Source organism: Ursus arctos, unplaced genomic scaffold, assembly GCF_023065955.2.
Source record: "Ursus arctos isolate Adak ecotype North America unplaced genomic scaffold, UrsArc2.0 scaffold_2, whole genome shotgun sequence".
Lineage (NCBI taxonomy): Eukaryota > Metazoa > Chordata > Mammalia > Carnivora > Ursidae > Ursus > Ursus arctos.
In genome coordinates this window covers 64,972,733-64,995,074 of record NW_026622874.1, presented here as the reverse complement: position 1 = coordinate 64,995,074, position 22,342 = coordinate 64,972,733, and the positions used below count along the sequence as shown (strand labels likewise).

The window sequence follows — 22,342 nt, the reverse complement described above, 5'->3', positions numbered from 1 at the left end:
CGGGCCTGGTCTCCGCGGGGCCCACAGCTGCCTCACAGCCAGTTCTCTGCAGCCCGGGCTCCCAGCGGGCACCGGGAGGGGTACTTGTCGTACACTTCACGGTGGCAACTAACCATTGAGGGGGCATCTGTGGGGACAGCTGTGAGGACAGCTGTGGGAGCATCTGTGGGGACAGCTGTGGGGGCATCTGTGGGGACAGCTGTGGGGGCATCTGTCGGGGCATCTGTGGGGAGAGCTGTGGGGGCATCTGTGGGGAGAGCTGTGGGGGCAGCTGTGGGGGCATCTGTGGGGACAGCTGTGGGGGCATCTGTGGGGGCATCTGTGGGGACAGCTGTGGGGGCATCTGTGGGGAGAGCTGTGAAGAGAGCTGTGAGGACAGCTGTGGGGGCATCTGTGGGGAGAGCTGTGGGGGCATCTGTGGGGACAGCGGTGGGGGCAGCTGTGGGGACAGTGTGGGGGCATCTGTGGGGAGAGCTGTGGGGGCAGCTGTGGGGACAGCGGTGGGGGCAGCTGTGGGAGCACCTGTGGGGATAGCTGTGGGGGTAGCTGCAGAGACCCTTTGTCTTTCTGGTTCCCTCTGCCATTGTGATGTCTCTTCTGATTGCTGCTGTGAATGGGACATCACCTCTTTGGGGTGGCCCTGGCTGTCATGAGGCTGTCATCACCTGGGCAGAGAGCCGGAGAGATTTTGTTGGCTTAAAAAAGTAAAATGACTCCTTGAGCACACGAGCAGAGCAATGGCAACCTGGAGATTCTCCCTTGATCCCTGGGGGCTTCTAACCAGGGAGGTTGGTCCCTTACAAGCTGTTACACTGTGGAAAGACAAGACCTTTAGCTAAGGTAGAGAAGCTGATTGGTCCAGATGGTTGGTTTATTGTAGAAAGACAGTGCACAGGAGCCTAGAAAGTTCCCTAGGACCCCTGTGCCCACCTCTAGGACAGCTTCCCACCTAACTGAGGAAGGAACTTCCCACATGTCCTTCTGTGCGGGCATTGAAAACACACATTATTTAGAACTGGTCAAAACCCTGCCCCTACAATTTAGTCAGCCTAATGCCCACGCTGTGCACAGCACGTAAAGACCAAGCCCTTCTGACACTGATGCGTGAAGAAGACTGGGCACTGGCCCGAGCAATTGTTGCTGTTGCTTTATGGAGACCACAGAGTGAATCACAACAAAATTACTTCGTCACTGTAACCGGTGGTATTTATCAGCTCCCACTGAGGGAAAACAATAGTCACTGCAGCAGAGAAGTATTTTCCAAAGGAAAGATCAGTTTCCTCTTTGGTGACCTGAGAAAATTTACCACAATTCCATTCAAAACCTTCAGGCACTTGACTTTTTTTTTTTTTAATATCCTTTACCTTTTTAATAAAAAGTAAAAAAACAAACAAAAAAATACATCAATGTCCTGAATAGAACCTCTCTATGTAAAGGTGTCACTAAACAAATAACATAAGACCAGACAAAATAAATGGAGTGCGAATAGCAATAGGACATATCATGAAGCGTTTATATATGTGTATGTACACAGCATATGAATGTGGGTACATGTGTGTGCACCTGCGGATGTATAAATATGTAAATATTTGCCTACATATGTCACACACACACACATATTTATACTGACCTCTTTAGATCGAAGTCCAAGGCACTTTTTACAATGAACAGGTTAAAGCCATTAATTTAGAACATAACTGTTTCTGGGTACATATCGATTTGTGGTGCCAATATCACAATCCACATTCTTCCTTGCTCACCTTGGAGTGTCCCTGGTTGGGGTCATGCTTAAGAGGACTGGTTTGAAAAGAGATTAGGAATGTCTCTAGATGGTTAAACGAACTTCTCTTGCTAATTTTCCTCGGGAGGCGAGTCCTCATTGGGGGGATGCTGAATTTCTCAAGGAAGGAGCCCAGATGCTGCTATTTCTGTCCTGTGCCAAGCAGGGACTGGGTACCCTTCCAGGGGGACCTGCCTGGGGGGCCGCCTGATATTCCGATGGCCCTGCCAGCATAGGCTAAACCCAGAAACCTAAAAAGGGGAGTTTGAAGCAGCCCAAGGCTACAAAGCAAGCTTTTTAAAAATTAGACTGGAAAAAGGCTGCCCCCTTTGTACACCAGCCATGTTCTATGACCTCGAATGGAAATGTTAAGGTGCATTTGTTCTTATCTTGTGGTCATACAGGACTTTACTTCATCAAGTAATTCTGTAACTGAGGGTCAAAGAACAAATGGTTTAATTTTCCAGCTATTAATGACGTTGGTTACCATTGCTGTGTGGTGAGGCCAGAGCTTTTCAATATTTAATGTGTATACAGATCACTTGGGGATCTTGTTAAAATGCCAATTGGATTAAGCAGGTCTGGCATGGGGCCCAAGAGTCTGCATTTCTAAGTTCCCAGGTGACGCTGACGCTGCTGGTCTGTAGACCACACTTCAAATAGCAAGGGTTAGTGTATGGCCATTTATCTGAACCACCATCGAGAGGTCTGCTTTCCCCAAATCAGGAATTTGCACTGGTTTTCTGATCTAGACTGAATAATGACTTCGAGGGGAAAATCTGAATATATTTGCTCTCTATAAATGAAAAAGTTCTTAGTCTGAGAAGTGCTGGAAGAAAAAGCCAAAGGAGACAGTTCTATTTTGTAGCAGAAAAGTATTAGGAGACAAATCAATTACCACCAGTACATTCATCGGTTAATTATAAAATTGAGCATAAACTAATTTCCATTACAAGCGAGTGAGTAACCTGCTAAAAACAGGTGGCCTGGAGTTCTGATGGCTTTAATGGAACCCAGCCTCACATGTAATTGGGGACTAGCAGACGCTGAGAGCACTTGGTTCAATAAAAGTAAACTGTGTGTGCAACTGAGCTCCCAGCTACACAGGCAGACCGGAGCTGGGTGTCCGCGTATTTCTCCTTCAGAGTAACCAGTACCAGAGTTCGACAGGATCCCAGCCCTCCCCGGGAGAAAGCCTGTTGTCTTGCTCTCTCAGTCCAGCCGTGTGACTTCCCGGTTTGAGAACACAAGCTCAGGTGCCCTGATGCTCCCAGGTTTCCACCCGAGCAATATCAGCCCATGGTGATGCTGACACACAAGGGGACCACCGATTCTAGAAAACCTTTGTTCTGTAACGAAACACATCCTGTTTTCATCTAGAAATAGTCCCTCTGTCATTCAGAGGAGGGAAGTGAGAAATTCTACATGCGTCTCAACTGCAAAACTGCAATTCCGACAAGGAGGGAATGGAGTGCATGAGTCGCTCAAGCAGAGAACTTCCCCCAATTCTGCCACTGAAGGCAACACCTTGGCGGAAGTTCCTTTCCTCCCTGCTAAGGCAGCAGAAAGGGAAGCCCAGCACCTTGCTGGGTCTTGCTGTGCGTGTCCTGTTGCCTCCCTCACTCGCCCAGGAGCTGTGCTCCCCTCTAAGTGGTGGATAAACACGGGCAAGCCTGCTTCCTCCAGGGTCCCGCCAGCTGAGAAGAGCTCATTCGCACCCTGGGGTCTCACTCCCTGGGCCTGCATAAGTGAGGCTCCCATTCTGGTTTGACTCTGGCAGAGACAAACGCCTAGGGCCTAGAACTTTGAGTCTTGTGTCACAGGAGAACAAGGCTCTTCCTTATGCCCAAGTCTGACATTCCCAAAGAGAAACCGGGCGGCTCAGTTTGAGGCTCCTATCGCTTGCCTAACGGGGCCTTGGCGTTTGCACGGGAAGAAGCTGCACACGGATTAAATGGCTCGGCAGCCACTAAGGGAGCCATGGCTTTAAAATCTCCTCTGAAATGGCTTGACAGAGTTCCGGGTACAAGTACTCTGCTACGTTGGGAACAAGGTTCTTTAGTCTCTAACGGGCAGGTCTAGGGAATTAGAATACGGCAGCTGTGGAGCTGAGCCCCTGGGTCTGGGCGTCCGCAGCCGCGCGGTGATATGTACTCAGAAACAGCCGTCGGAGAGCAGGCGGCACTGGGCCTGCGCGGGACTAGCTGGATACAAAATGTTCAGTGAAAGTTACAATATATTTTATAATATAGCAATATATTTCATATTTAAAATAAACTGTTATGCTTTCTCCTATCATTAAAAAATAGCAAGCAGTCCAGAGGCAAGACGCAAATTCACATCGAAGCTCACATGGTTCTGAACACACACACTTCAGTTTACGAGTTCACCATGGAAATGTGCTCTCTCTCCTGTTGTTCTCTTCTGCTCGGCGCAGAACGTGGAGTCTGGGACCAAAGTGAGTCGTCGGGCTGCTAAAATGTCTGATGAAGTTGGATCAGTCCTGGTTGAGACCCTGTGACACAGCTGGAGAATGTCATCGATGTCCTGTCCTTCCCCTGGGAACCTGCACGTTGGCTGTTCCAGGCAGATTTGTATTTGATTTGTCACTGATTTCTTTTTCTTTCTTTTTTTTTTTTTTTTTTTTTTTGGCTATAAATTCAGCATTTCTTTGGGATCCTAACTACGGGTTGGTGTTGAATTTTGTGCTTTTCCTCCATCAGCTTGGTTGGTCACAACATTCCTTTTGTTTGAACACACGGTCCAAGCCCACGGCACAGCTTCCAGAATGCGCTTCTCAGGCGTGTAAACAACTGTCAGTACAGCACTTGGCACCTAGATTCGGAGGTCGTACGTTGAAGCTTTGATAATGGTTTTGCTCAGAAGGGACTCCAGTTCATGTCTGGGCGTTTCCAGTACTGGTGTGAGAAACACAGATCACAGCTTCCGGTTTTCTCGACCTGTGCACGTCTGTACAGCACTGCACTGAGTGCTCCGGAAGAAGCTTCCGTCTATTTCGGTGCAAAACCTACACATGACTTGTCTGACAGGAGTTTAATGTTAACGTCTACTCACGCAGCCTGGCGCAAGCCTTCCGGACGACGGGCACTCACCTATACTCACCGACAGGGGCCGGCAGTCCACGCCGCAGTCCCTGGGACACCCCTTCTTGGTGGCATCGATGGCCCCATTCCCACTCCACGCTTACTTTGGCAGCAGCAGAGGAAGAAGGGATAGTGTCCAGGGCATGGCCATGCTGGCCGACTAGGGTGGGGGGCTGCCCCACGCCGACCGGGAGACCCCCCCAGACGGCTGTCTAAGGTACTGAAACCCAGTGCTGCCGCCGAGTCCACGGGGGCGGCACGGCGGCCACTAACGGATCCTTACTCTGCTTTGAAACAACTTTCAGGGAAGTAGAAAGACTCTAGAACTGGGGACGCATCTGGGGGTTTAAAAGCAGTAACTTAAAGAGCAGGAAGCTACTGGTGGTGCGATGACTCCCTAGTGTCTCGGTTGTGAGAGTAACACCATTTGTTCTGGGATGAAACACTGATTCCTAATTTGGGGTGCGCTGTTGGGGGAGGGGCACCCTAAAGGAGGAGAGCGGTCCTATGTGCCAGTCCCGCATTTCTCCCTGCTGCGTTCGCTACGTAGCTGACACGGAATAATCACTTTGTGGTAACTGTTGAGGACATTCCGATGCACTACCCCAGGGTGTGGGACGGGAACGCCGTCTGGCTGCTGTTGACTGCAAGGACATTAACTGTCGTCTTCATTCTACGCACGGAGAAACTGAGGTATGAGGCGGTTACACTAATTGGCCAAAGATGTGGGTCAGCCTTAGAGCTTATTTACTCGATTCTGTGTCTCTAACTTCCTTCCTTTTTCCTTCCTTTACTCACATGGAAATCACTGGAAATCTAAGGGGGAAATCCTCAAACACATGACAACCTGATTTCTTCACTGCTGCTCCTTCCCGGCCTCTAATAAATAAAGAGAGCAGCAGGTGCTCGCTGGGAATTTGCTGGCGCCTGGGTCCTCCGTGCCTCCTGCTGGATGAACTTGCTGCTATGTCACCAGCACCTGCTGAGGCCAGGGGTCAGCAGTGCCCCAGGGCATCACCCTCTTGCTCCCCGGCATTGCACGAAGCGTTCTTAGAGATGTGCTGGCATGAAGCTGCATATTAGGAGCAGGGCGAGAGCAGTTCAGACACTTCATGACAATTTATTGATGATGGTCAGACAGACGTGGCCTTCGACCCAAAGGTGCAGATTTGTATTGGGACTTCGGTCTAAGGAGGAGGGAGTCCCCAGTCTGGTATAGTTTACCAACTGATGCTACGTCCTGAAATCCCACGGAGACCAGTGGTCTTAAGTATCACAGTACATCCCTGGCTTTACAGTACGTGAGGCTAGAGTATGGCTTACGTGGTGAGGGGTGGCTCTGTAGTTTTTATTCAAGTGTCTAGATATTTCGGGGACTATTAGGGTATTCTACCTGTCACTAAGTTATCAGAAAAGTCATAGCGGGGTTCTGCCACTGGGTCAGCCCTCAGGACTGGGCAGAACTCAAGTCGGTTCAGTATTAGAGTGAGGCTATTGTAATGAATAGTTTTTACAGATGGCCAATGCTCGAGTAGCTAATGAAACCACCTCCACCACCAGATCTGAGAATAAGGAACAAGAAGGCACCTGCCGCCTTTTCCCATCTGACTGCGATGCTGAGGCACAGCGGAATTAGCTGAAGGATGGGCCGTAGGGAGAAAACCTGGAGGGGTCTACACTTCGGGTAATCAATACTGAGGTCGTCGGGGTTGACTGCACTCACAGGAGCCTGGGTAACTTCCCCACGTAGAGCTGAAACACTGGTACAGGGAAGCAGCCTCCCAGTCACCACCGCAAGATCAAGAAGCAGATATGATCACCGTTTTTTGAAGATTAAGTATTCTTTTGCCAAGGAAAGAAACCACACCCCACTATTGCACTACCGATAGGCCAAGTCGTGCCACAAATGTCCACATGTTCCTGGGACGCCAGTGGCCACTGCTGCTGGACAGCATTCCAGCCCCCCCTTTACCAGGGCTGCTCGCCCAGTCTTTGGGGTTCACTTAGGTGCATAGCATGAATGAGGGGTTACAGAATTATCCACAGACCTGGGCGGGTCAATGGGGGGGGGGTGGCAGGGCCATCTTGCATGTCGTTTACTTGAGGTTAAGACTAAATCCCTCTATGTGTCAGTGTGTGCACACGTGTGGACACACACGTCACGGTTACAGCGGAACGGAAGGGTGCACAAGAGGGAATGGGGGGGCTGGGGGTCAGTGACCAGGGTTGGCATGTGCAGGACGACCTGTCTGTGGTCTCCACCTTGTAAGACAGAACTCTGGCCACAAAGACACTGCACGGTCATCTCATCTGCGTGCACATCTGTTTATCGGGTTGGCTGCACTGTCACTGAGACGGGAGCACCATTCTTGGGACATAAAAAAGGAGGGTGATCTTTCAGATAATCAATAGTTAAAAGAACAAGTAAAAAAAATAAAGAGTCAGCAGCAAGTGTGGCATCTGCAAAGCAGCCAATGGCAATGTTCCCAGGAGTCACCGAGACGAAACAAGACCGTGTGGGGAACAACAGCAGTGAAAACAGATAAAAGAGGAAGTTTAGCAAGAGACCAGATCTTCTTGGACTACTAGCTGGGCTCTAGGGTCATCCACCTCTGGCCGTCTAGTGGTCCCCTCATCCCCAGAAGACCTGTCCCAGCTCTGACGTCAGGGAAGCGACAATGTCCCGTGCACAGGGAAGGCCCGCAGAACCACCACACACAGACAACACCGGACGCGTCACCCGAACCAGATGAAACCTTCCACAGTCTCGTCTAAGTCCCCACCAGCTGCAGCCAAAGGCCGCACACTGAGAAGAGCGAGGAAGCACACGGGTGTGGCCGGCGGCCACACTCAGAGCAATGAAAGATGGCGCCCACGTGCCTCCCCCCCATGCCGGTCACTGCGCGAATCTGGGTGTTTCTCAAGTTCTGGGAGTTCGAGACAAAGGCGAACAGTGTTTGCACCAAGATCAGTATGGCACAGCGGGAACGGCTGCTGACCCATCCACGCCACCTCACCTTACCCACAAGCTCCCGAAGGGCTCCTTCGTTCTCAGACTCTCCCTCAGGAGGTCTCAGGTCGGGGAGAAGGGGCCACCCGGGCCGCTCCCCACCGCGGGCGCCTGCTCCGCAGCTCTGCGGGGAGGCGCTGGACCCCGCTGCACTCCTCACAGCCGGGGCGGGAGCACCGCCGCTGGTTAAGCGGGCTGAGCGGAGCCCCGGACCAGCCCCTCCTCACGGCACACCTGTGCGCACGCCCCGCCCCGCCCCGCCTGCACCCACGCGGCACCTGCTCCCCCGGAACACCGCGGTTTGGACAGGAGAATACTCTGCACAGGCTGTTATTCTTAGAAGCCTGCCTCTCTCTCCAGAAGGCCAGCAAGTGTGGCTCGGCGTTCATCTCAAACCAAGTGCGGGTGGAGCGTGTCCAGGGTGGGCACCGGTATCGGGTCTGAAGGGGCCGCATCTCCAGCGAAGCTCAGAGCGTCCCCAACCCCGGCAATCTACCTGAGCTGAAAGCACCCACATTCAGATTCACACCAAGCCCACACGCATTTAGTGCCTACTGTGTGCAGGGTAAGGTACCAGCTCCCTTTCTGTTTGGGTCAAGCTCACACAAGGAAAGGCCGGTGCTGAATGTGGGGTGTGTGCGTGCACACACTGGCAAACACACAGGAATATCTGGCTTTTTATTTGTCTTTTTTTTTTTTTTTTTTTTTTTTAGTCTAAATTGGGTTTTATGACTGGTTAAGGTACGGGAAGAAAGAACGTCTGTTTTGGCAAGTTGTGGTAACTCTCCTTGCCTTTTGTCTTCCAGAGGCTTCCTGAGACCAAAGGCATGGAGAGGGGCGTGCTCAGGACCCCAGTGGTGAGGAACCCCCGCCCAAGCCCGACGCCACCCCCGTGGGACCCTCTTCTGGGCTCCTTCTGTGTTGGCTGCTTCGGTGCACCTGCCCCCCACCCCGCCCCCCACGTGAGACCTGAGATGGAGCGTGGGTTTCTGCTCTGCACCAGGTCTGCCGCAAGGGCGCTGCCGGGGGCGCCACGTCCGTCACCTCCTCTTCCTGCTCCCAAGTAGAGGCACCTAAACAGAGATTAGATTTCTGGTTTCAAGGCATATCGAACACGCACTGAAGGAACACGACTTGGGTAATTAGCTCGGTCTCTCCTCGTTACGGTCCCTGGTCCGATGGGTCCTTGATGGCAAAGTGACCAGGAGAGAGTTGATTTGCATCTTAAGACCTATGGGTAATGCTTCTGGAGTGGGGGTTAATTTAGCAACTGCTTGAACTTGTGTACGGGGTCGGGAAGGAGGTGGAGCTGACCCCGAGGGGGCTGTCGGAGGCTGGGGGCGTGTGGGTGGTGCCCGCGGCACCGCCCCGGGCCTCGGCGAGGGCGGACAGGAGCTGCTGCTGCTGGCGCAGGGCATCGGCGATGAGGAGGGGCAGGGAGCTGAAGCCCGCGGCCAGGTGTTCCAGCTTGGACTCCAGGCTGCCGATCTGCTTCTCCAGGTCCTCGCTCCGATCGTTGAGCTCTGTGATCAGGTCGTACATGATGTTCTGCATCTGTACGGACAGACGGACACTGCAGGTCATCGCAGGGCCCGCAACAGGAAAAGTGAAACGCGGGGAGCACGTCCGCACCAGCGCGTCCGGGCCGGCCCACCGGGAGAGGGCCTGGAGGTGCAGGCCGGAACCTGCAACTGCAGTGGGGGCAGGGGGCCGGCAACAACCCACCAGGAAACACGCGTCATGGGGAGGAAGGCGGGCGAGTCTCGGCCGGTCCTCATGTCCTTGCTGACCCGAGCTCTCGGCTCAGAGGCTGCACGAGACTCAGCGTCAAAGAGAAGGCACCGTCCACAGTTCAAGTACGAGTCTGGACCTTGGTTTCCTTATAAAATAGGAGTGAGTAATAACCACACATGGTCATGGCACTATTGCTTCCGTGCGGTTTTCAGCACAGCAGCCAGAAGAGATGGTGGACGCCGGGACTCATCACTGGCCTGGTTCACAGCCACAAGGAGCTGCCCCATGGGGTTGGGGTCACGGCCCCTCCTCACTGCCTGGTCCTCGAGGAGGGCTGCTGCCCCATCTGGGACATCCCCGCAGGGCCAGTCCACCCCCAGAGCTCCCATGGGCCGCTGAGGCCTTTGTCCATCTGTCTAGGTCCAGACTGCCCCCTCCGCCCTGTCCCGTCTCCTTTGCTCCCGAATGGGCCCCCCAGTAAACCTCCCGCCTCACTGCTGTCTCCCCGTGTCCCGGCGACCTGCCCCATCTCCCGTGCCCTGCTTAACGCCGCACCCCACCCCCACTCCTGATCCTGCTAACTTGCTCAGCCTCCCCCTTTTCTCCCGCCCTCTGTTGCACTAGCGAATTCTGCTGCTCCGGGGTGGTCTGCCGGCACCCACTGGGAGGGACCCTCCCTCCTTCAGGGCAGTGAGCTTTGCCTGCTGTGTGCACCTGGCTTGTAGGAGATCAGCTAACAGACACACAAACATACATCAACACGCCTGGAGAGGGTCTGCTGTGCAAGGCTGCCCCTGAAAGATGTCAGTAGAGCAAACGGATGAGTGAGGCTGGCGTGGGCCCCTGCCATCCTTGGCCCAACATGGGAATTCCACTGATGGGGACAGACGCGTCACACCATGGATCATGGCCAGGTACCTAGAAGGGTTCTCAGTGTTTACCAACGAGACCTGTGTGGCTGAAGGAAAGGAAGGGAAAGCCCGATGGCCCCAGCCCGGGACTGCCTGCGAGTGAGCCCTGCGTGAGGCCAAGACACGGGGGCCAAACGGGGGAGCCCCAGGGAGCTGAAACACAAATGGAACTTAAAAGTAGCAATACACTTGCCTTCTGAGAGTGAAGTCATAAAAGTGGGTCAGAGGAGAGCTGACAGCGGGGGCTCAGGCCCGGGCGCCATTCCCTCCCGCCACCCCACCACAGACCTGGGCGCCCCCCACCGCCCCAGCACAAAGCCCCACCGAGCCCACCTATGCCCCTCAAATCCGGCTCCTTTAATGGCGTCGAGCCACCTGAGCTCCAACCCGTACCTCCCACGGGTGCCCTCCCAGTCCCGTCCCGTGGCTCTCATGCCTCCCTCGTCAGGCCACTTTCTGATTGTACTTTGGTTTCCTGAGTTGGCCCCAGGAAAGCTCACCTATGTGACAGCTACACTTCTCTGTAAATTAACAAGTGACCGCTGTGCGAGCCCTCAGCCCCTGGTGCGAGCCCTCAGCCCCTATGGCTCCCCGTCCCTGTGGCTGCCGTGGCCATTGCTCCGTGCCCCCCTGCCCCTCCCAGGTAACGTGGCCCTTGGGGCATCTGGTCCTGTGCCGGTAACATCCTCATCCTGTTTGCCTGAAACTCCAAGTTACTGCAGCGAGACACAGAAAACCCTGGAGCCACGGCCACGGGAGTAGGGATCAAGGTGAGAGGGAAAAGCAGAGCAAAGGGAGGTGGTGAAGTATGAGAGCTGGAGAGGGGGCGGGGAAGGGGCCTTGCCGAGGTGGGAGAAAGGCAGCTCTGCCTGGGAGCGCAGGACGCCCCGGGGGGGCGGGGGGGAGGCCAGACTTCGGAAGGAAACGTGTTGCCTTCACTAATTAACAATCCAGGACTTCCGTCGAGGGGCACAAGGTTCCCGGAATGTCCAGACCACTCATTTGCCTGGACAGGGCCCGGGCCCCTGGGTCTCGGCACCCCGGCGGCCGCTGGCCAGCTGCCCGACCTCAGGGCGGCTACTCTGTTCCTTCCTCATCTGTATTCACAAGGAGAACTACCATCCCAAAACCCCATGCGTTTACAAAGCACTTTCACAGGTACCGTCTCACCGGATCCTCAGATGCTGGGAATTACAGACAGAAATCGAAGCCAGCAAACAGACGAAGTCCTCCCAGCAATGCCAGCCTATAAGGTCGCCTTTCAATCTAGCAAATAATATTTGGACGCCACGTGCCATTTTCTTCATCTAGCGAGGACCCAAGAGCAGGGGTGGGAAGGTGGCGAGCTGGGAGGATGCAGCATGTGTCCTCTGCTCCACTGCCTGGGGACGAGGTGCAGGGGTGCGGTTGGGCGGGCATATGGACCCAAATACGCTGAGCGGCTGACCCCCTCCTGGGCTCGCACCTGTCCCCACGGCAGCCCTGCAGAGGCCCCCTTCGCCCTTCCCTGCACACCGCTCCTTCCAGGTGACTCGCTGCAGGTTACTGATGGGGCTTCTTTGCCCACGTGATTCACAGAGTTGTTCCTTCAGCCTGCTCTTCACGGGCTGCGTCTCTGTGAGGCGCTGTGGCCATACTGAACCAACGCAGGCTTGAAAGTCCGTTTGTCTGATGTTCCCAGGAGAACATCAGCGACAGTGTGTCCTGCCAGGTGAGGGGGAGGCAGGAGAGCCCGCTGCTTGTAGGAGAAAGTCTGGGGGCATGGCATGGGGCTGAATATTCCCGCATCGTGCTGGGTGGGTCCCCAGCCAGGTTCGCCCTGCACGAGCCTCTTCCTGGCCACAGCTGGCCGGTCCGAGCCAGTCACCTCATCCCCGAGAGTTTAGAGCTAAGATCACCAGGAGACCAAGGCGTCCTCGCCTGTGGCCACAGCGAGAGCATCTGCTCTCTGGACGGGGGCGCCTCGGTCTGCCCGGAGACAGAAGTCACAGTGGAGAGGGGACAGCAGGGGACAGACCTGAAGCAGGCTCTTGCACAGGAGAGCAGGGAGAGGGGGAGGGTTCCCGGGACATGAGGGCTGTCTGTGGCCCGTTCTCCGTGGCCCCTCCCTTGAGTCTGGCCAGGCGCTCTGAGGCCCTGCCCAGAATGAGGCTTCTTTCTGTCATTGTAGGAAACGCCTCCATTTGTAAACCCACTTCTAGTGCTTCCTGATACCCAAGGGTGTTATCGCCGTGCCCAAGACCCTGGGGGTTTCCTCCTGCAGTCCAGTGTCCCCTTCTGTCCCCCCATGTCCAGGCTCTGGGGCCCTGGCTCCACGGCAGTGCCGGGCCCCCAGCACACAGGCCTCACGGCCTCCCCACCTGTGTGACCTCGCCTTCCCCTCCCGCAGCCCCCAACCGCCCCTCCCTGCCCCCAGCTGGGGAGGCCCCTGCTTGGGCTTGATCCCTTCATTCAAAAGGCGCCCGCACGTGGCCTGGCAGCCAGCAATTTCCCTGATTGTGCCTCTTTTCAAAGGGTGCTAATTCCCCTGAGGGAGAGCCTCTGGCTCAGCCAGAGAACGTTCCATTATGGTAACTGACATCTGCTGGAATGTTCTGCCAGCCTGGCCCTGGGCTGGACACTTGACGTATAATCTTTGTCAAGGGGCCGTGAGGGGAGGGGCTGCGGAGGGGAAGCAGCCACCAGGCTCGGCCAGCAGCGTGGCCTTCCCTTCTTCCTTTCTGTGGTTTGCCAGAGGGGAGGGAGTTTCTTGACGGGATTTACCGCAGGTCTGCGTCAGAATGCGTCAAGCCCTGGGCTCCCACAGGAGGGCTCTCTTTCTTGGCACTTTCATGCTCACTGTGGGGGGCCTGCCTCTTGAGAAGTAAAACAACGCCACCCCCCAACAATTTGGGGCCAGAAAAGCGGGTCTGTAAGGATTAGAGGAGGCAAGAAGATGAATTGCCAGTCGTTACTGAGTGACGGGCAGCGTGGCCCCCATGTCCCCAAGTGGGCCCCAGGCACGCCTGAGCTCATTCTTGGGGTGTCACTGTGCGGCCGCGTCAGTCAGGAGGAGGCTGCTGAACTGTGCGTACGGACAGACCCGCGGCCGCACGGCAACCACAGCCGGTTTTCCAGCCACAGAACTCCTGTCAGGAACTCCAGCCTGGACGTGCTTCCCCAAGGAGGCGCTGTCCTTGCTCTCCTGGCCCTGCATCATGTAGCTGGGACGTGGCCGGGTCCTCGCAGCCACACGGGGGAGGCCAAGTGCTGGCACCTAAGAATGCGCCCGGTTCCGCACTCACCTTGGAAAGGTCCACCAGTGTGTTGGCTTGGTCGCTCAGCTTCCTCTGCTCCATTTTGACGCTCCTCAGCCTGGGGGAAGAGTCGTGAGAGCGACACTCTCCAAGTGCCCACGACAGCTCAGCCCCGCCTGCATCAGTGCACCTGACTCTGGGACCCGGCCTGGGGGCCTCGATCACGGGGCCTCGATCACGGGGCCCCCATCATGGGGCCTCGATCACGGGAACCTCCATCACAGGGCCTCGATCGTGGGGGCCTCGATCACAGGCTGCCCTGGTCCCCAGGAGAGCGAATCTCATCTCCATGCAGTGACTTCCGCCTCCTCGCCCACTACCCTCAGGCCATCTCCCTGCCTTGGTGCCACCTGCATGCCCTCCTCCCCAGACCCCCTTCATCGCTACTTCTCCACCCTACTTTCAAGTGCCTGTCTTCTGGAGAGCGCTGGGCACAGTTGGCTCCACTCCCGGGTGCCACGTGGTGGGGGGTCGTCAGGGGGACAGGGCGTCCCCACCGGCTCTTACTCTTCTCCCTCCACAGCCACCTGCCTGGGGCCCACCAGCTGCGGGCGCGACACGTGGACAGACAAGGCCTGGGCCCGGCTGGGGTGCCGCGCACGGGTCTGCCGCGTGCCCGGTCCGGAAGGCGCGGACGGAGGCGCCCGCTACTCACTGGTGGATGGCCTGCAGGAACTTGCGCTGGTGCTTCCTGACTTTGGCGTGGTCGATCTTCTTGAGCAGCTTCGTGTGTTTGTAGATCAGCCACGTTTCCCGGAGGACGTTGGCGGCCGCGTTCTTGATCTGGGGAAAGACAAAGAAGGCGCGCCACCCTCAGGTTCATTTTCCCAGTTTCACGCGCTCTGGTTTTCGCGTTGGCTAATCCATCTACCTTATAAGGACACGGTTCTGCAGAGATCTGATTCATGAGCTCTTAGAAAGGAGGGTCACGACTCATCTCCTATGACTCCGGTTGTGGACGCGGCCGACGGGCCAGAGCTGTTTCTGAATTATTTCAGACTGCCCCCTGGGCCGCGTCCCCCAGACGTGGGGGCCGGGACGCCCTGCGGGGAGCAGAGCTCCACGCTCCACTAAGATCTCCTCTCACTGCACAGGGTACCTCTCTTGGATTCAGAGACCGAACAGATTTCCTGTCAGCTGGAGCTCTTAAAAGGCCTCTTTGAGGAAACGTCTTTCCCACAAATGGAGCGAGAGGCCTGAGCAAGCCCATCATGTCCTTTCCCAAATGGCCAAAAACATTTACACTGTAATTTTACACGTAAATGTAAGTGGCTTGAAATTGACATCATTGCAAAGCAGCGTCTGAAAATCAGTGAAGAGATTTAGGTGTGAAGCCAACGCGGCGTCCCGGCCAAGGCTGGTGTCTCCGCAGCCACGCGCTCCGACACGTGACGCCAGCCTCGGTTGGCATGGAAACAGCGGATCTCGCCGGCTCTCTTCGGAGCTGGGACGGATCGACGGCATCCAGATGGCAGGGGACAAAGTTTTCATCCAAACACAGACGTCCTCGGCAATTAGTGACAAGAGCAAGAGGAAACAGTTCTTATTAGGCATGAGCTAAACATTGATGAACGGTTCCCGTTTCCGTGAGCCGCGTGGATTGGCCCAGGCCCACAGGCCCGGGGCCTGGGAGTCCGGCGGACGGCCTAGAAGAAACCGAGTCACCAGCCAGAAAAGATTTTAGTGAAACCGGGGAGTACAGGCCCGTGTCTTCCGGCCGACACGGCAGATGGGACATGGCGAGATGTGGAGGCGTGTGGGAAGGCCCGGGAAGCACTGTTGCGCAGGCTGATAACTTTTATGTGTGTCTGTTTCAAAAATTTATTACCGAGCCTGGATTGTATTTTTCATTGGCGCTGAAGTGATGTTTTTAAAAGAACAGCTAAGTCTTCTCAGAAATGTCTAAGTGACATAAACACTGCTTTTCTGTTCGGTAAAAATCCACTGTGAAAATGGCTTTCGACGACTCATTGCCCACTTCTGGTGCTGCTTCCCTGACAGGAAGCAGGTGGTGGTGAGCGGACGCTGGAGAGGGAGACTGTCCAGGGAGGCAGTGGAGGCCGGGTCTGTCCCCGCCCGGCGAGGATGGGAGCCCCCCGGACCAGGGGGCCCTCCGGAGCCCCCCACCACCCCGGCTCCCTCTGCAGATGGCCTACCACTGCCCACGTCTCCTGATGGGTGAACCCTCAGTCTTCCTGGGGGCTTAGCTTCCAAGGAAGGCCTCACAGAAAAACGGGAAAAAAACCCTCTCTCGGCAGTTGGGGCGACCAGCAGAGCCCCTGCGCTGCACGTGTCCTCCTGGAAGGCTGGTGGAGCCACGGGACGCCGGTGCGGGTGGCCTTCCACGCTTGTCTCCGTGTTGGTGAGGAGCAGGCCGCGAAAGCAGACAGCCTGCCGGCTCGACCTCGCTCTTTGGGTTATTGAGCAGTTTGGGAATAATTATCTATCAGGTGGGAAAATAAATCCTCAGGCTGTGGGGAGGCCCAGCGGAGGCAGTTAGAGCAAAGCGGATGGGGCTCCGGGCTCGGGGCCGAGCACCGCACACGCATCTCGGCCACCCCTCGCCACAAACTCCCTGGGCAGGGACTGGGATGATCCCCATTTGACAGAGGAAGAAACCGAGCCACAGACGGACACCGTGAAGCTACGACTGGTAAACTAAAGCGCACACACGCACGTTAGTTACGCCCACGAGCCCAAACCCCTGTTTAGAATAGGAGGGCGCGGTGTCAGAGGTCGGGCGCGAGGGCCGGAGTCGCACGGGAGCCTCGTGCAGGGAGAACATACGGTTTTCGTGTGCTCCGAAGAGCGACCTGACCAGACAGCCTCTCTACACAAACAACACCATTTCCCATTTCCCAGGATCAAGGACTTGGAAAGACATTCGCATGTTTTCTTTTACTCCTCAGGGCCCTCACTTAGCCACGTAACGGAGCGGGGAGGCCAAGCGTGAGGCTGTGAAGTCACGGCTGGGCCTGGGTAGCGGACACAGGCGGCCGCAGCATCTTTCTGGGTTGGACCGGAGGCCCCTGTGTGTTCGGGAAAGCAATGTGAAACGCCAGCCTCGGTGCGGACTCGAAGTGAACTGACAGCGGCCGGCCTGGCACAGAGCTAAGCAGGTCAACTCCTGCAGGGCAGACACAGGCTTCGGACGGCACCGTGCCCTCCGACGCTGACAGTAAATGCCGCAGCCAGGGCCCCCGTCTGCCTCACGTGGCTGATGGCTTGGAACGTCCTGCGGAGGGAGCGGTGGAGGTCGTGTGCCCCTCCTGGGATCCGCTGAGCTCCTGAGGGGGGCTTGGTACCACTGAGCTCTCCTGGAGGGCAGGCGCGCCAGGGCCAAAAGCTGCCCTTGGGGCGGGGATGGGGCTGGGAGAGATCAGGGGCCGCGAAGGGCTGAGCGAGGCTGGCCGCCGTCGGAGGGGTCCTGCCTGCACGCGGAAGGCTGGCTCTTCTGTTCCCCAAACATGCGAGCACACAGCTGAGTGCTTGCTGGGGTCCGCACGCTCTTGACCCAACACATGTGTGCGTCCCCTGTGGCGGGGGCCCGAGCACTTGCGGTGTGCCAGGCTGTGTCCACCGCTTCCTCAGCCCTCAGAGAAGCCTCCTGAGGGCTGGCACTGGACCCCCTCTTCCGCCCTGCTACTGAACCTCCGTGAGACTCAGTTTACTTTCTCATTCCTTCAAACAGCAAGGAGCGCCTACCACGCAAACCCCGTCCTGGGGCTGAAGACGCTGTGGTGAACAAGTCGGGAGCACACCTGCTCTCGACGGCTCGGTCTCAGCCAGATGGGACGTGGCCTCTAGTATCAGTAGGAAGTATCGGGGACTGAGAGCTTCACGGGGAGAGACAGCAAGGCTCAGCGATTGCACGGGGACCCCTGGGCACAGAGCCTGGCCACGGGCTCTTCAGCTCGTGGCAGCTCCACCGGTGTCCTCCCCCCACTGGACATGATCTTCCTCCCTGCCCCCCACCCCCAACCAGAGAAAACGTCACAGAACACACTTGTCTGCTCCTTGAGCTCTTGGCCCGATTGCCCACGCCCATGGCTTGCTCTGGTCACCCCTCCCGCTGCAGGGGGACACGGGACAGCCTGGGACAGGTGCCTCCAGAAGCCTCAGGGAGCCCCCCACCGCCCTGTGACCCTCCAGGGAGGAATGTACTAGCATGCCCAGTAGCTGCCAGAAAGCTCGGGGCGGGGGGGCGGTGCTGGAGAAGGGATGGGAGAGGATGCAGACCTGGCAAGTGTCCAAAAGTCAGTTCAAGGAGCTCCCCCTCCCCCCCACGCATCCCCGGGTCAGATTTAGCTGAACCAAGGGCTGGAGAGCATCACAGCCCGAGAACCTGCGGGTTGGCCCTTCTTCACACACTTGACTGAAAGAGTCCCTGAGACACGGCTGGGGAGGAGGGCCTTGCCCTGCGGACTCACCCTGACCCTCACAGACCTCCCTCTGGCTTCCTTTTCTCTCTCCGCTCCCACCCTCTCTCCAGCCCGTCCCGTCCTGTCCCGTGCCCCTTCTCAGGCTTCTCTGCTCCTCCGGGGAAGCCCCGGGAAGCCAGCCTCAAGGCTTGGAACTGGCTCTGCCCTGTGGCTGTCGGGAGCTGGGGGAGGGAGTGAGGAGGGGTGGGTCTCTGTGGTCCGACAGTGGAGTTTGGAGCTCCTTGCCCCGTGCGACATGGTGATGGACGGTGCTTCCTTGTACATTGCTATCGATGTGATACTCGGCTGGTGTGCTAGCGGGCTGGCCTTTCTGACCCGCAGGCCCGGGACCCTAAGCACCGTGCCAAGTTCCCAGGAACCGACTGCTCCGGAAAACCCACAGGGCTGTGGCTGGAGGCTGCGGGCAGGCCTGAGAGTGTGCGGCCGCCCCAGCTGGGATGCAGGCACCTGCGGTGGCTGGGCGCCCACCCTCGCCCGTCTCTGGACCTGAGTCTTGTCCCTAGGACTCCCTCCCGCTCAGAAGCTCAGTGTTTGTAGTACTCTTATTGAAGAAAACTGTCCCCAACCTGTCTGGGACAGAGCTCTGTGACCGAGATCATTCACAGGCCCTTTCTGGGGGAGGATTAGTATTTGATACCATCAGTCGATTACTTGGTAAGTTTTTAAGAGATTAAGATCTGTGATGAGTAAATCCTTGCATCAGCCTGCTGGAAGAGAATGTATTTTCAGCAGGACTGTGATAAAACTTCTACATAGGCTCACAATTAAAGAAAAGGTTTCTTTAGCACTGATGAGTGGGTCCAAGGGTTTTGAGCAGGGTGGTGATATGTTCATAGCTAAGTCTTGGAGCCTCAGGGGACCCACAGGGAAGCAAAGAGCAGAAAGACTAGGGTCAGGGAGACTCACGAAGGGGGAGGGAGCGAGCACCCGTGACAGCTCGAAGTGTGGTGAGCAGAGGGCCTGGAGAAGCCAGAGTGTGGGAGCAGCTCAGGCCCCGGGGGCCCGGGGCAGAGGACAGTCCCAGATGCTGTAAGTTCCCATGTTAGAGACCAGGGAAGACAGGAGAGGGAACTAGGGTAGGAAAGACAGGTTTTGGTCTTGGTTTGGGTCTCACTCACTGACCTCATGGGGAAATGGTCTTAGGTAAAGTATTTGGGGCAAGAACCCCTCACGGATAAGGACAGACAGTCCTCAGCCAAGGGCCCACGCTGTGACGCTGCCTGAGGCCCGACGTGGAGAGTAGACGTGGCAAACAGAACGTCTCCTGTCCGTGCGCAGCCTGCCCTGCTGGTTAGGGGGCAGGAACTGCCTGGTGCCCATCTTGGTGTCCCCGGAGCAGAGGGTGGTGTCCAGCGGGTGACCTGACGGTGGGTATGGTTAGTTCCATAAAACGGAGAGATGGGGACACGCAGCATTGCATGGGGGGAAAGACGGGGAGCACACATCTTTTTTCCAGTCTCTCTGTGTGGCATTTACATATATGTTAAGTACCGGCCCAGAGGGCAGCCAGAAATGATAGTTCTGGAATAACGGCAGTGACCCTGTGAGGTCACTGAGGGAAGGTCTGATCGCACTAAGTGCCGGAAAGAGTTGACAAGTTACACAAGTGACATGAGGAGGGCCGCGGGTTCAGGAGAAGCGGGACTGAGCTCCTCCCCGTGCCACCAGCAGGCCCTGCCACCTCTCTGCTCGCACAGCAAAGGCATAAAGCCGTGTGACTCTCACGGCCCACCCGGGGCTGGTGCCCTTACAGCAAGACCGGCAGGACGGATCAGCTCGAACTTCCGCGTATTTTTAGGATGAATAAATTACAATTCTTCTCTCTCTCTCTCTGTTTGCTTAGGTGTTTGAAGAATTAGGTTTGCCTGCACTTGTCAGAATAAGTTGCTTTTATCTGTGGAAGGCACTACCGGTCCGCTCTTGAGAGGCTTCTGGTCACGCCGCGGTCGGCTCCTCCGAGCCTGGGTCTTTCTCTGGCGCTTCGCTGAGGTCTCAGGAGACACTGCGCTCACCCCCGCTGGGCTCTGGGCACGGGGGGGGGGGGGGGGGGGCGGAGGGGACGGGCGGGGGTGTGGGGGCAGGGAGAGGGTCTGGGCTCCCTCACAGCCCGGGGGAGCTGAGGCCAGGGCTCCCGCAGCTCACCAGTACCTTCCTTCCAGCCAAGGTTTTGGAGAGGAGCCTCTGGAAGCCCCAGGCCCGCCAGGCCCGCGAGAATCCTCGCTCTGCAGGAGCTGCTCGCCCCTTCGCATTGCTTGCTCCTCTGGGAGAAGATACTAGACATTAAAGGGACATTCCGACATATTTAAGTGTTCTCAGAAAAGTGAGATGTATTCAGCTTAAAAGATACCTGGTGCTCATGGATGAGCCACAGATATGTGTTGATTTGATTTTCAGTCCTACTTTTCAAAAAGTAAGTGGCTTGGAGGAGGATTTATGGAATTATTTTTGAAGGATGGGAATCAGCGACCACAGCGTCAGCTCCTTCCACAGTCAGACTGCAGACAAACTGTTCATTTTCCTGTCACACGAGGGAGCGGGCTCGCCTCAGTTTATTTTCCTCTACCGTCTGATTTATGGGGTGAAAAATGGAGAAAGTGCGGGAATGGCATGAAATACAAAGTATATTGTTGATTTCACGGAGCGGACCAGAATATGCCACTGCCAGTCTCTGCTCTAAGGAAGCAGCTGCAGGGAAGGGGCTGGAGGCAGAGCCGCCCGCCCTCACCCCTGCCTCCCCCCAGCCACCCCAGCACCGGGTGCAATTGTGTCTACACACGGCGGTGCCAATCACGGGGTAATTTGCTTGGTGCCGAAATGGACTCGTGTGCATGTTGTGGGGCTGAAGAAGACTGCTGGGCCACAGGCTTCTGGGTGAATCCCACTCAGGACACTGCGGGAACAGCCCTCCGTTCTGCCATCTTGAGGCTACATCACGCCTTCTGTTGTTCATCGGGGCCACGACGGGCCCTGTGCACCTGTCTGCCTGCCAACAAGGCGGGGATACCTGCTGGGACCCATCCCTTTGCAAATCTGTGGAGACTCTTTAAAGAACCCAATACATGGAATCAAAGAACAGACAATCAAACCCCATAAATAATTCTGCTGAGAAGCGCAGAGGCCTGGGCAACCGCGCGTCTTCCGGCTGCCTCCCCGGCGCTGGCCTCCCTGCCTCTGTTCTCCCTCCTGCCTCCGACTCTATTGCTAACACTGTTTTCCTGGGCTGCAGCGGTCATCAGAGTATCTTCTATAGCGTTCAAAAACCCAAACCAGCACCTAGGGGCTCATGGGCCCCCTAAGCCACTTCGGTCCTGAACCAGGAAGACGGGCCACCGTGGCCCAGACCCCAGCACGGAGTCTGACGCTCGTCGCAGAAAGAGGAGTCTTGCAAGGCATCCTCTTGCTGACCTCCGTTCGGCCTGCAGCTCTGGAGAGTTCTCCATAAAAGCAGTCATTAAGGAACGGCTCCTGCCTCGCTCGTCCGGCTGCTGTCCTGGAAGGACCGGTTTCTGTCTCTTCTCTGACAGTTCGGTGGGTGGCAGACTTCCAGCCGCTGACCCAGCTCCCCGTTCCTGCACGTCTCCTCCCCAACCGCAAGTGAAGAGCATTGCCCAGAAGCCCCCGTGGGTGAAAGGATGACGACACCTCGATGAACATCATTAGAAATGTGGGCTCTGCTGTGAGGATCGTCTTCAATGATTTTTTTTTAAAGAATTGGATTTAAATACAATATCACTTTTAAGACTCTACTGCCCTTCCTGGGGCGCCCGGCCGGCTCAGTCAGAGGAGCGTGTGACTCTTGATCTCAGGGTCGGAGTTCGAGCCCCACGTTCAGTGTAGACAAGACTCTGCCCTTCCTACCGTTGTCTGAGCCTGAACAGAAATGCTGCTTCACGCGGGGTGACTGGCTCAGGGCCATTAGGGGAGGGGGTGGGTTATGCCACCGACGCACCATTCAGTTGTCAGGAAAGCTTTCTGGCTGTCTGAACCGCGCACACGATTTAGTGGAAGGCAGGCGCCCGGGGTGCTGAGGGGTCGCGCCCCTCGTGTGGAGGCCGTTCGCAGGTG

At 56.5% G+C, this 22,342-nt stretch overlaps 1 protein-coding gene across 5 annotated transcripts in view; it reads right to left on the bottom strand.

The window, feature by feature from the left end:
- Window positions 1-1,339: 1,339 nt before the first annotated feature.
- The window catches only part of KCNN3 (potassium calcium-activated channel subfamily N member 3), a 137,607-nt gene continuing 116,604 nt past the window's right edge, over window positions 1,340-22,342 (bottom strand). For 4 of the 5 annotated variants that reach the window (XM_026485294.4, XM_044379093.3, XM_044379094.3 and 1 more), the window contains 3 exons: window positions 14,491-14,618; window positions 13,824-13,893; window positions 1,340-9,448 (listed from right to left, as the gene is read on the bottom strand). In XM_026485294.4, coding sequence (XP_026341079.1) covers window positions 9,158-9,448; window positions 13,824-13,893; window positions 14,491-14,618 — 489 coding nt within the window. In that variant the 3' untranslated portion in view covers window positions 1,340-9,157. The remainder of the gene's footprint in view (window positions 9,449-13,823; window positions 13,894-14,490; window positions 14,619-22,342) is intronic. The other variant, XM_026485295.4, reaches the window with a different exon arrangement.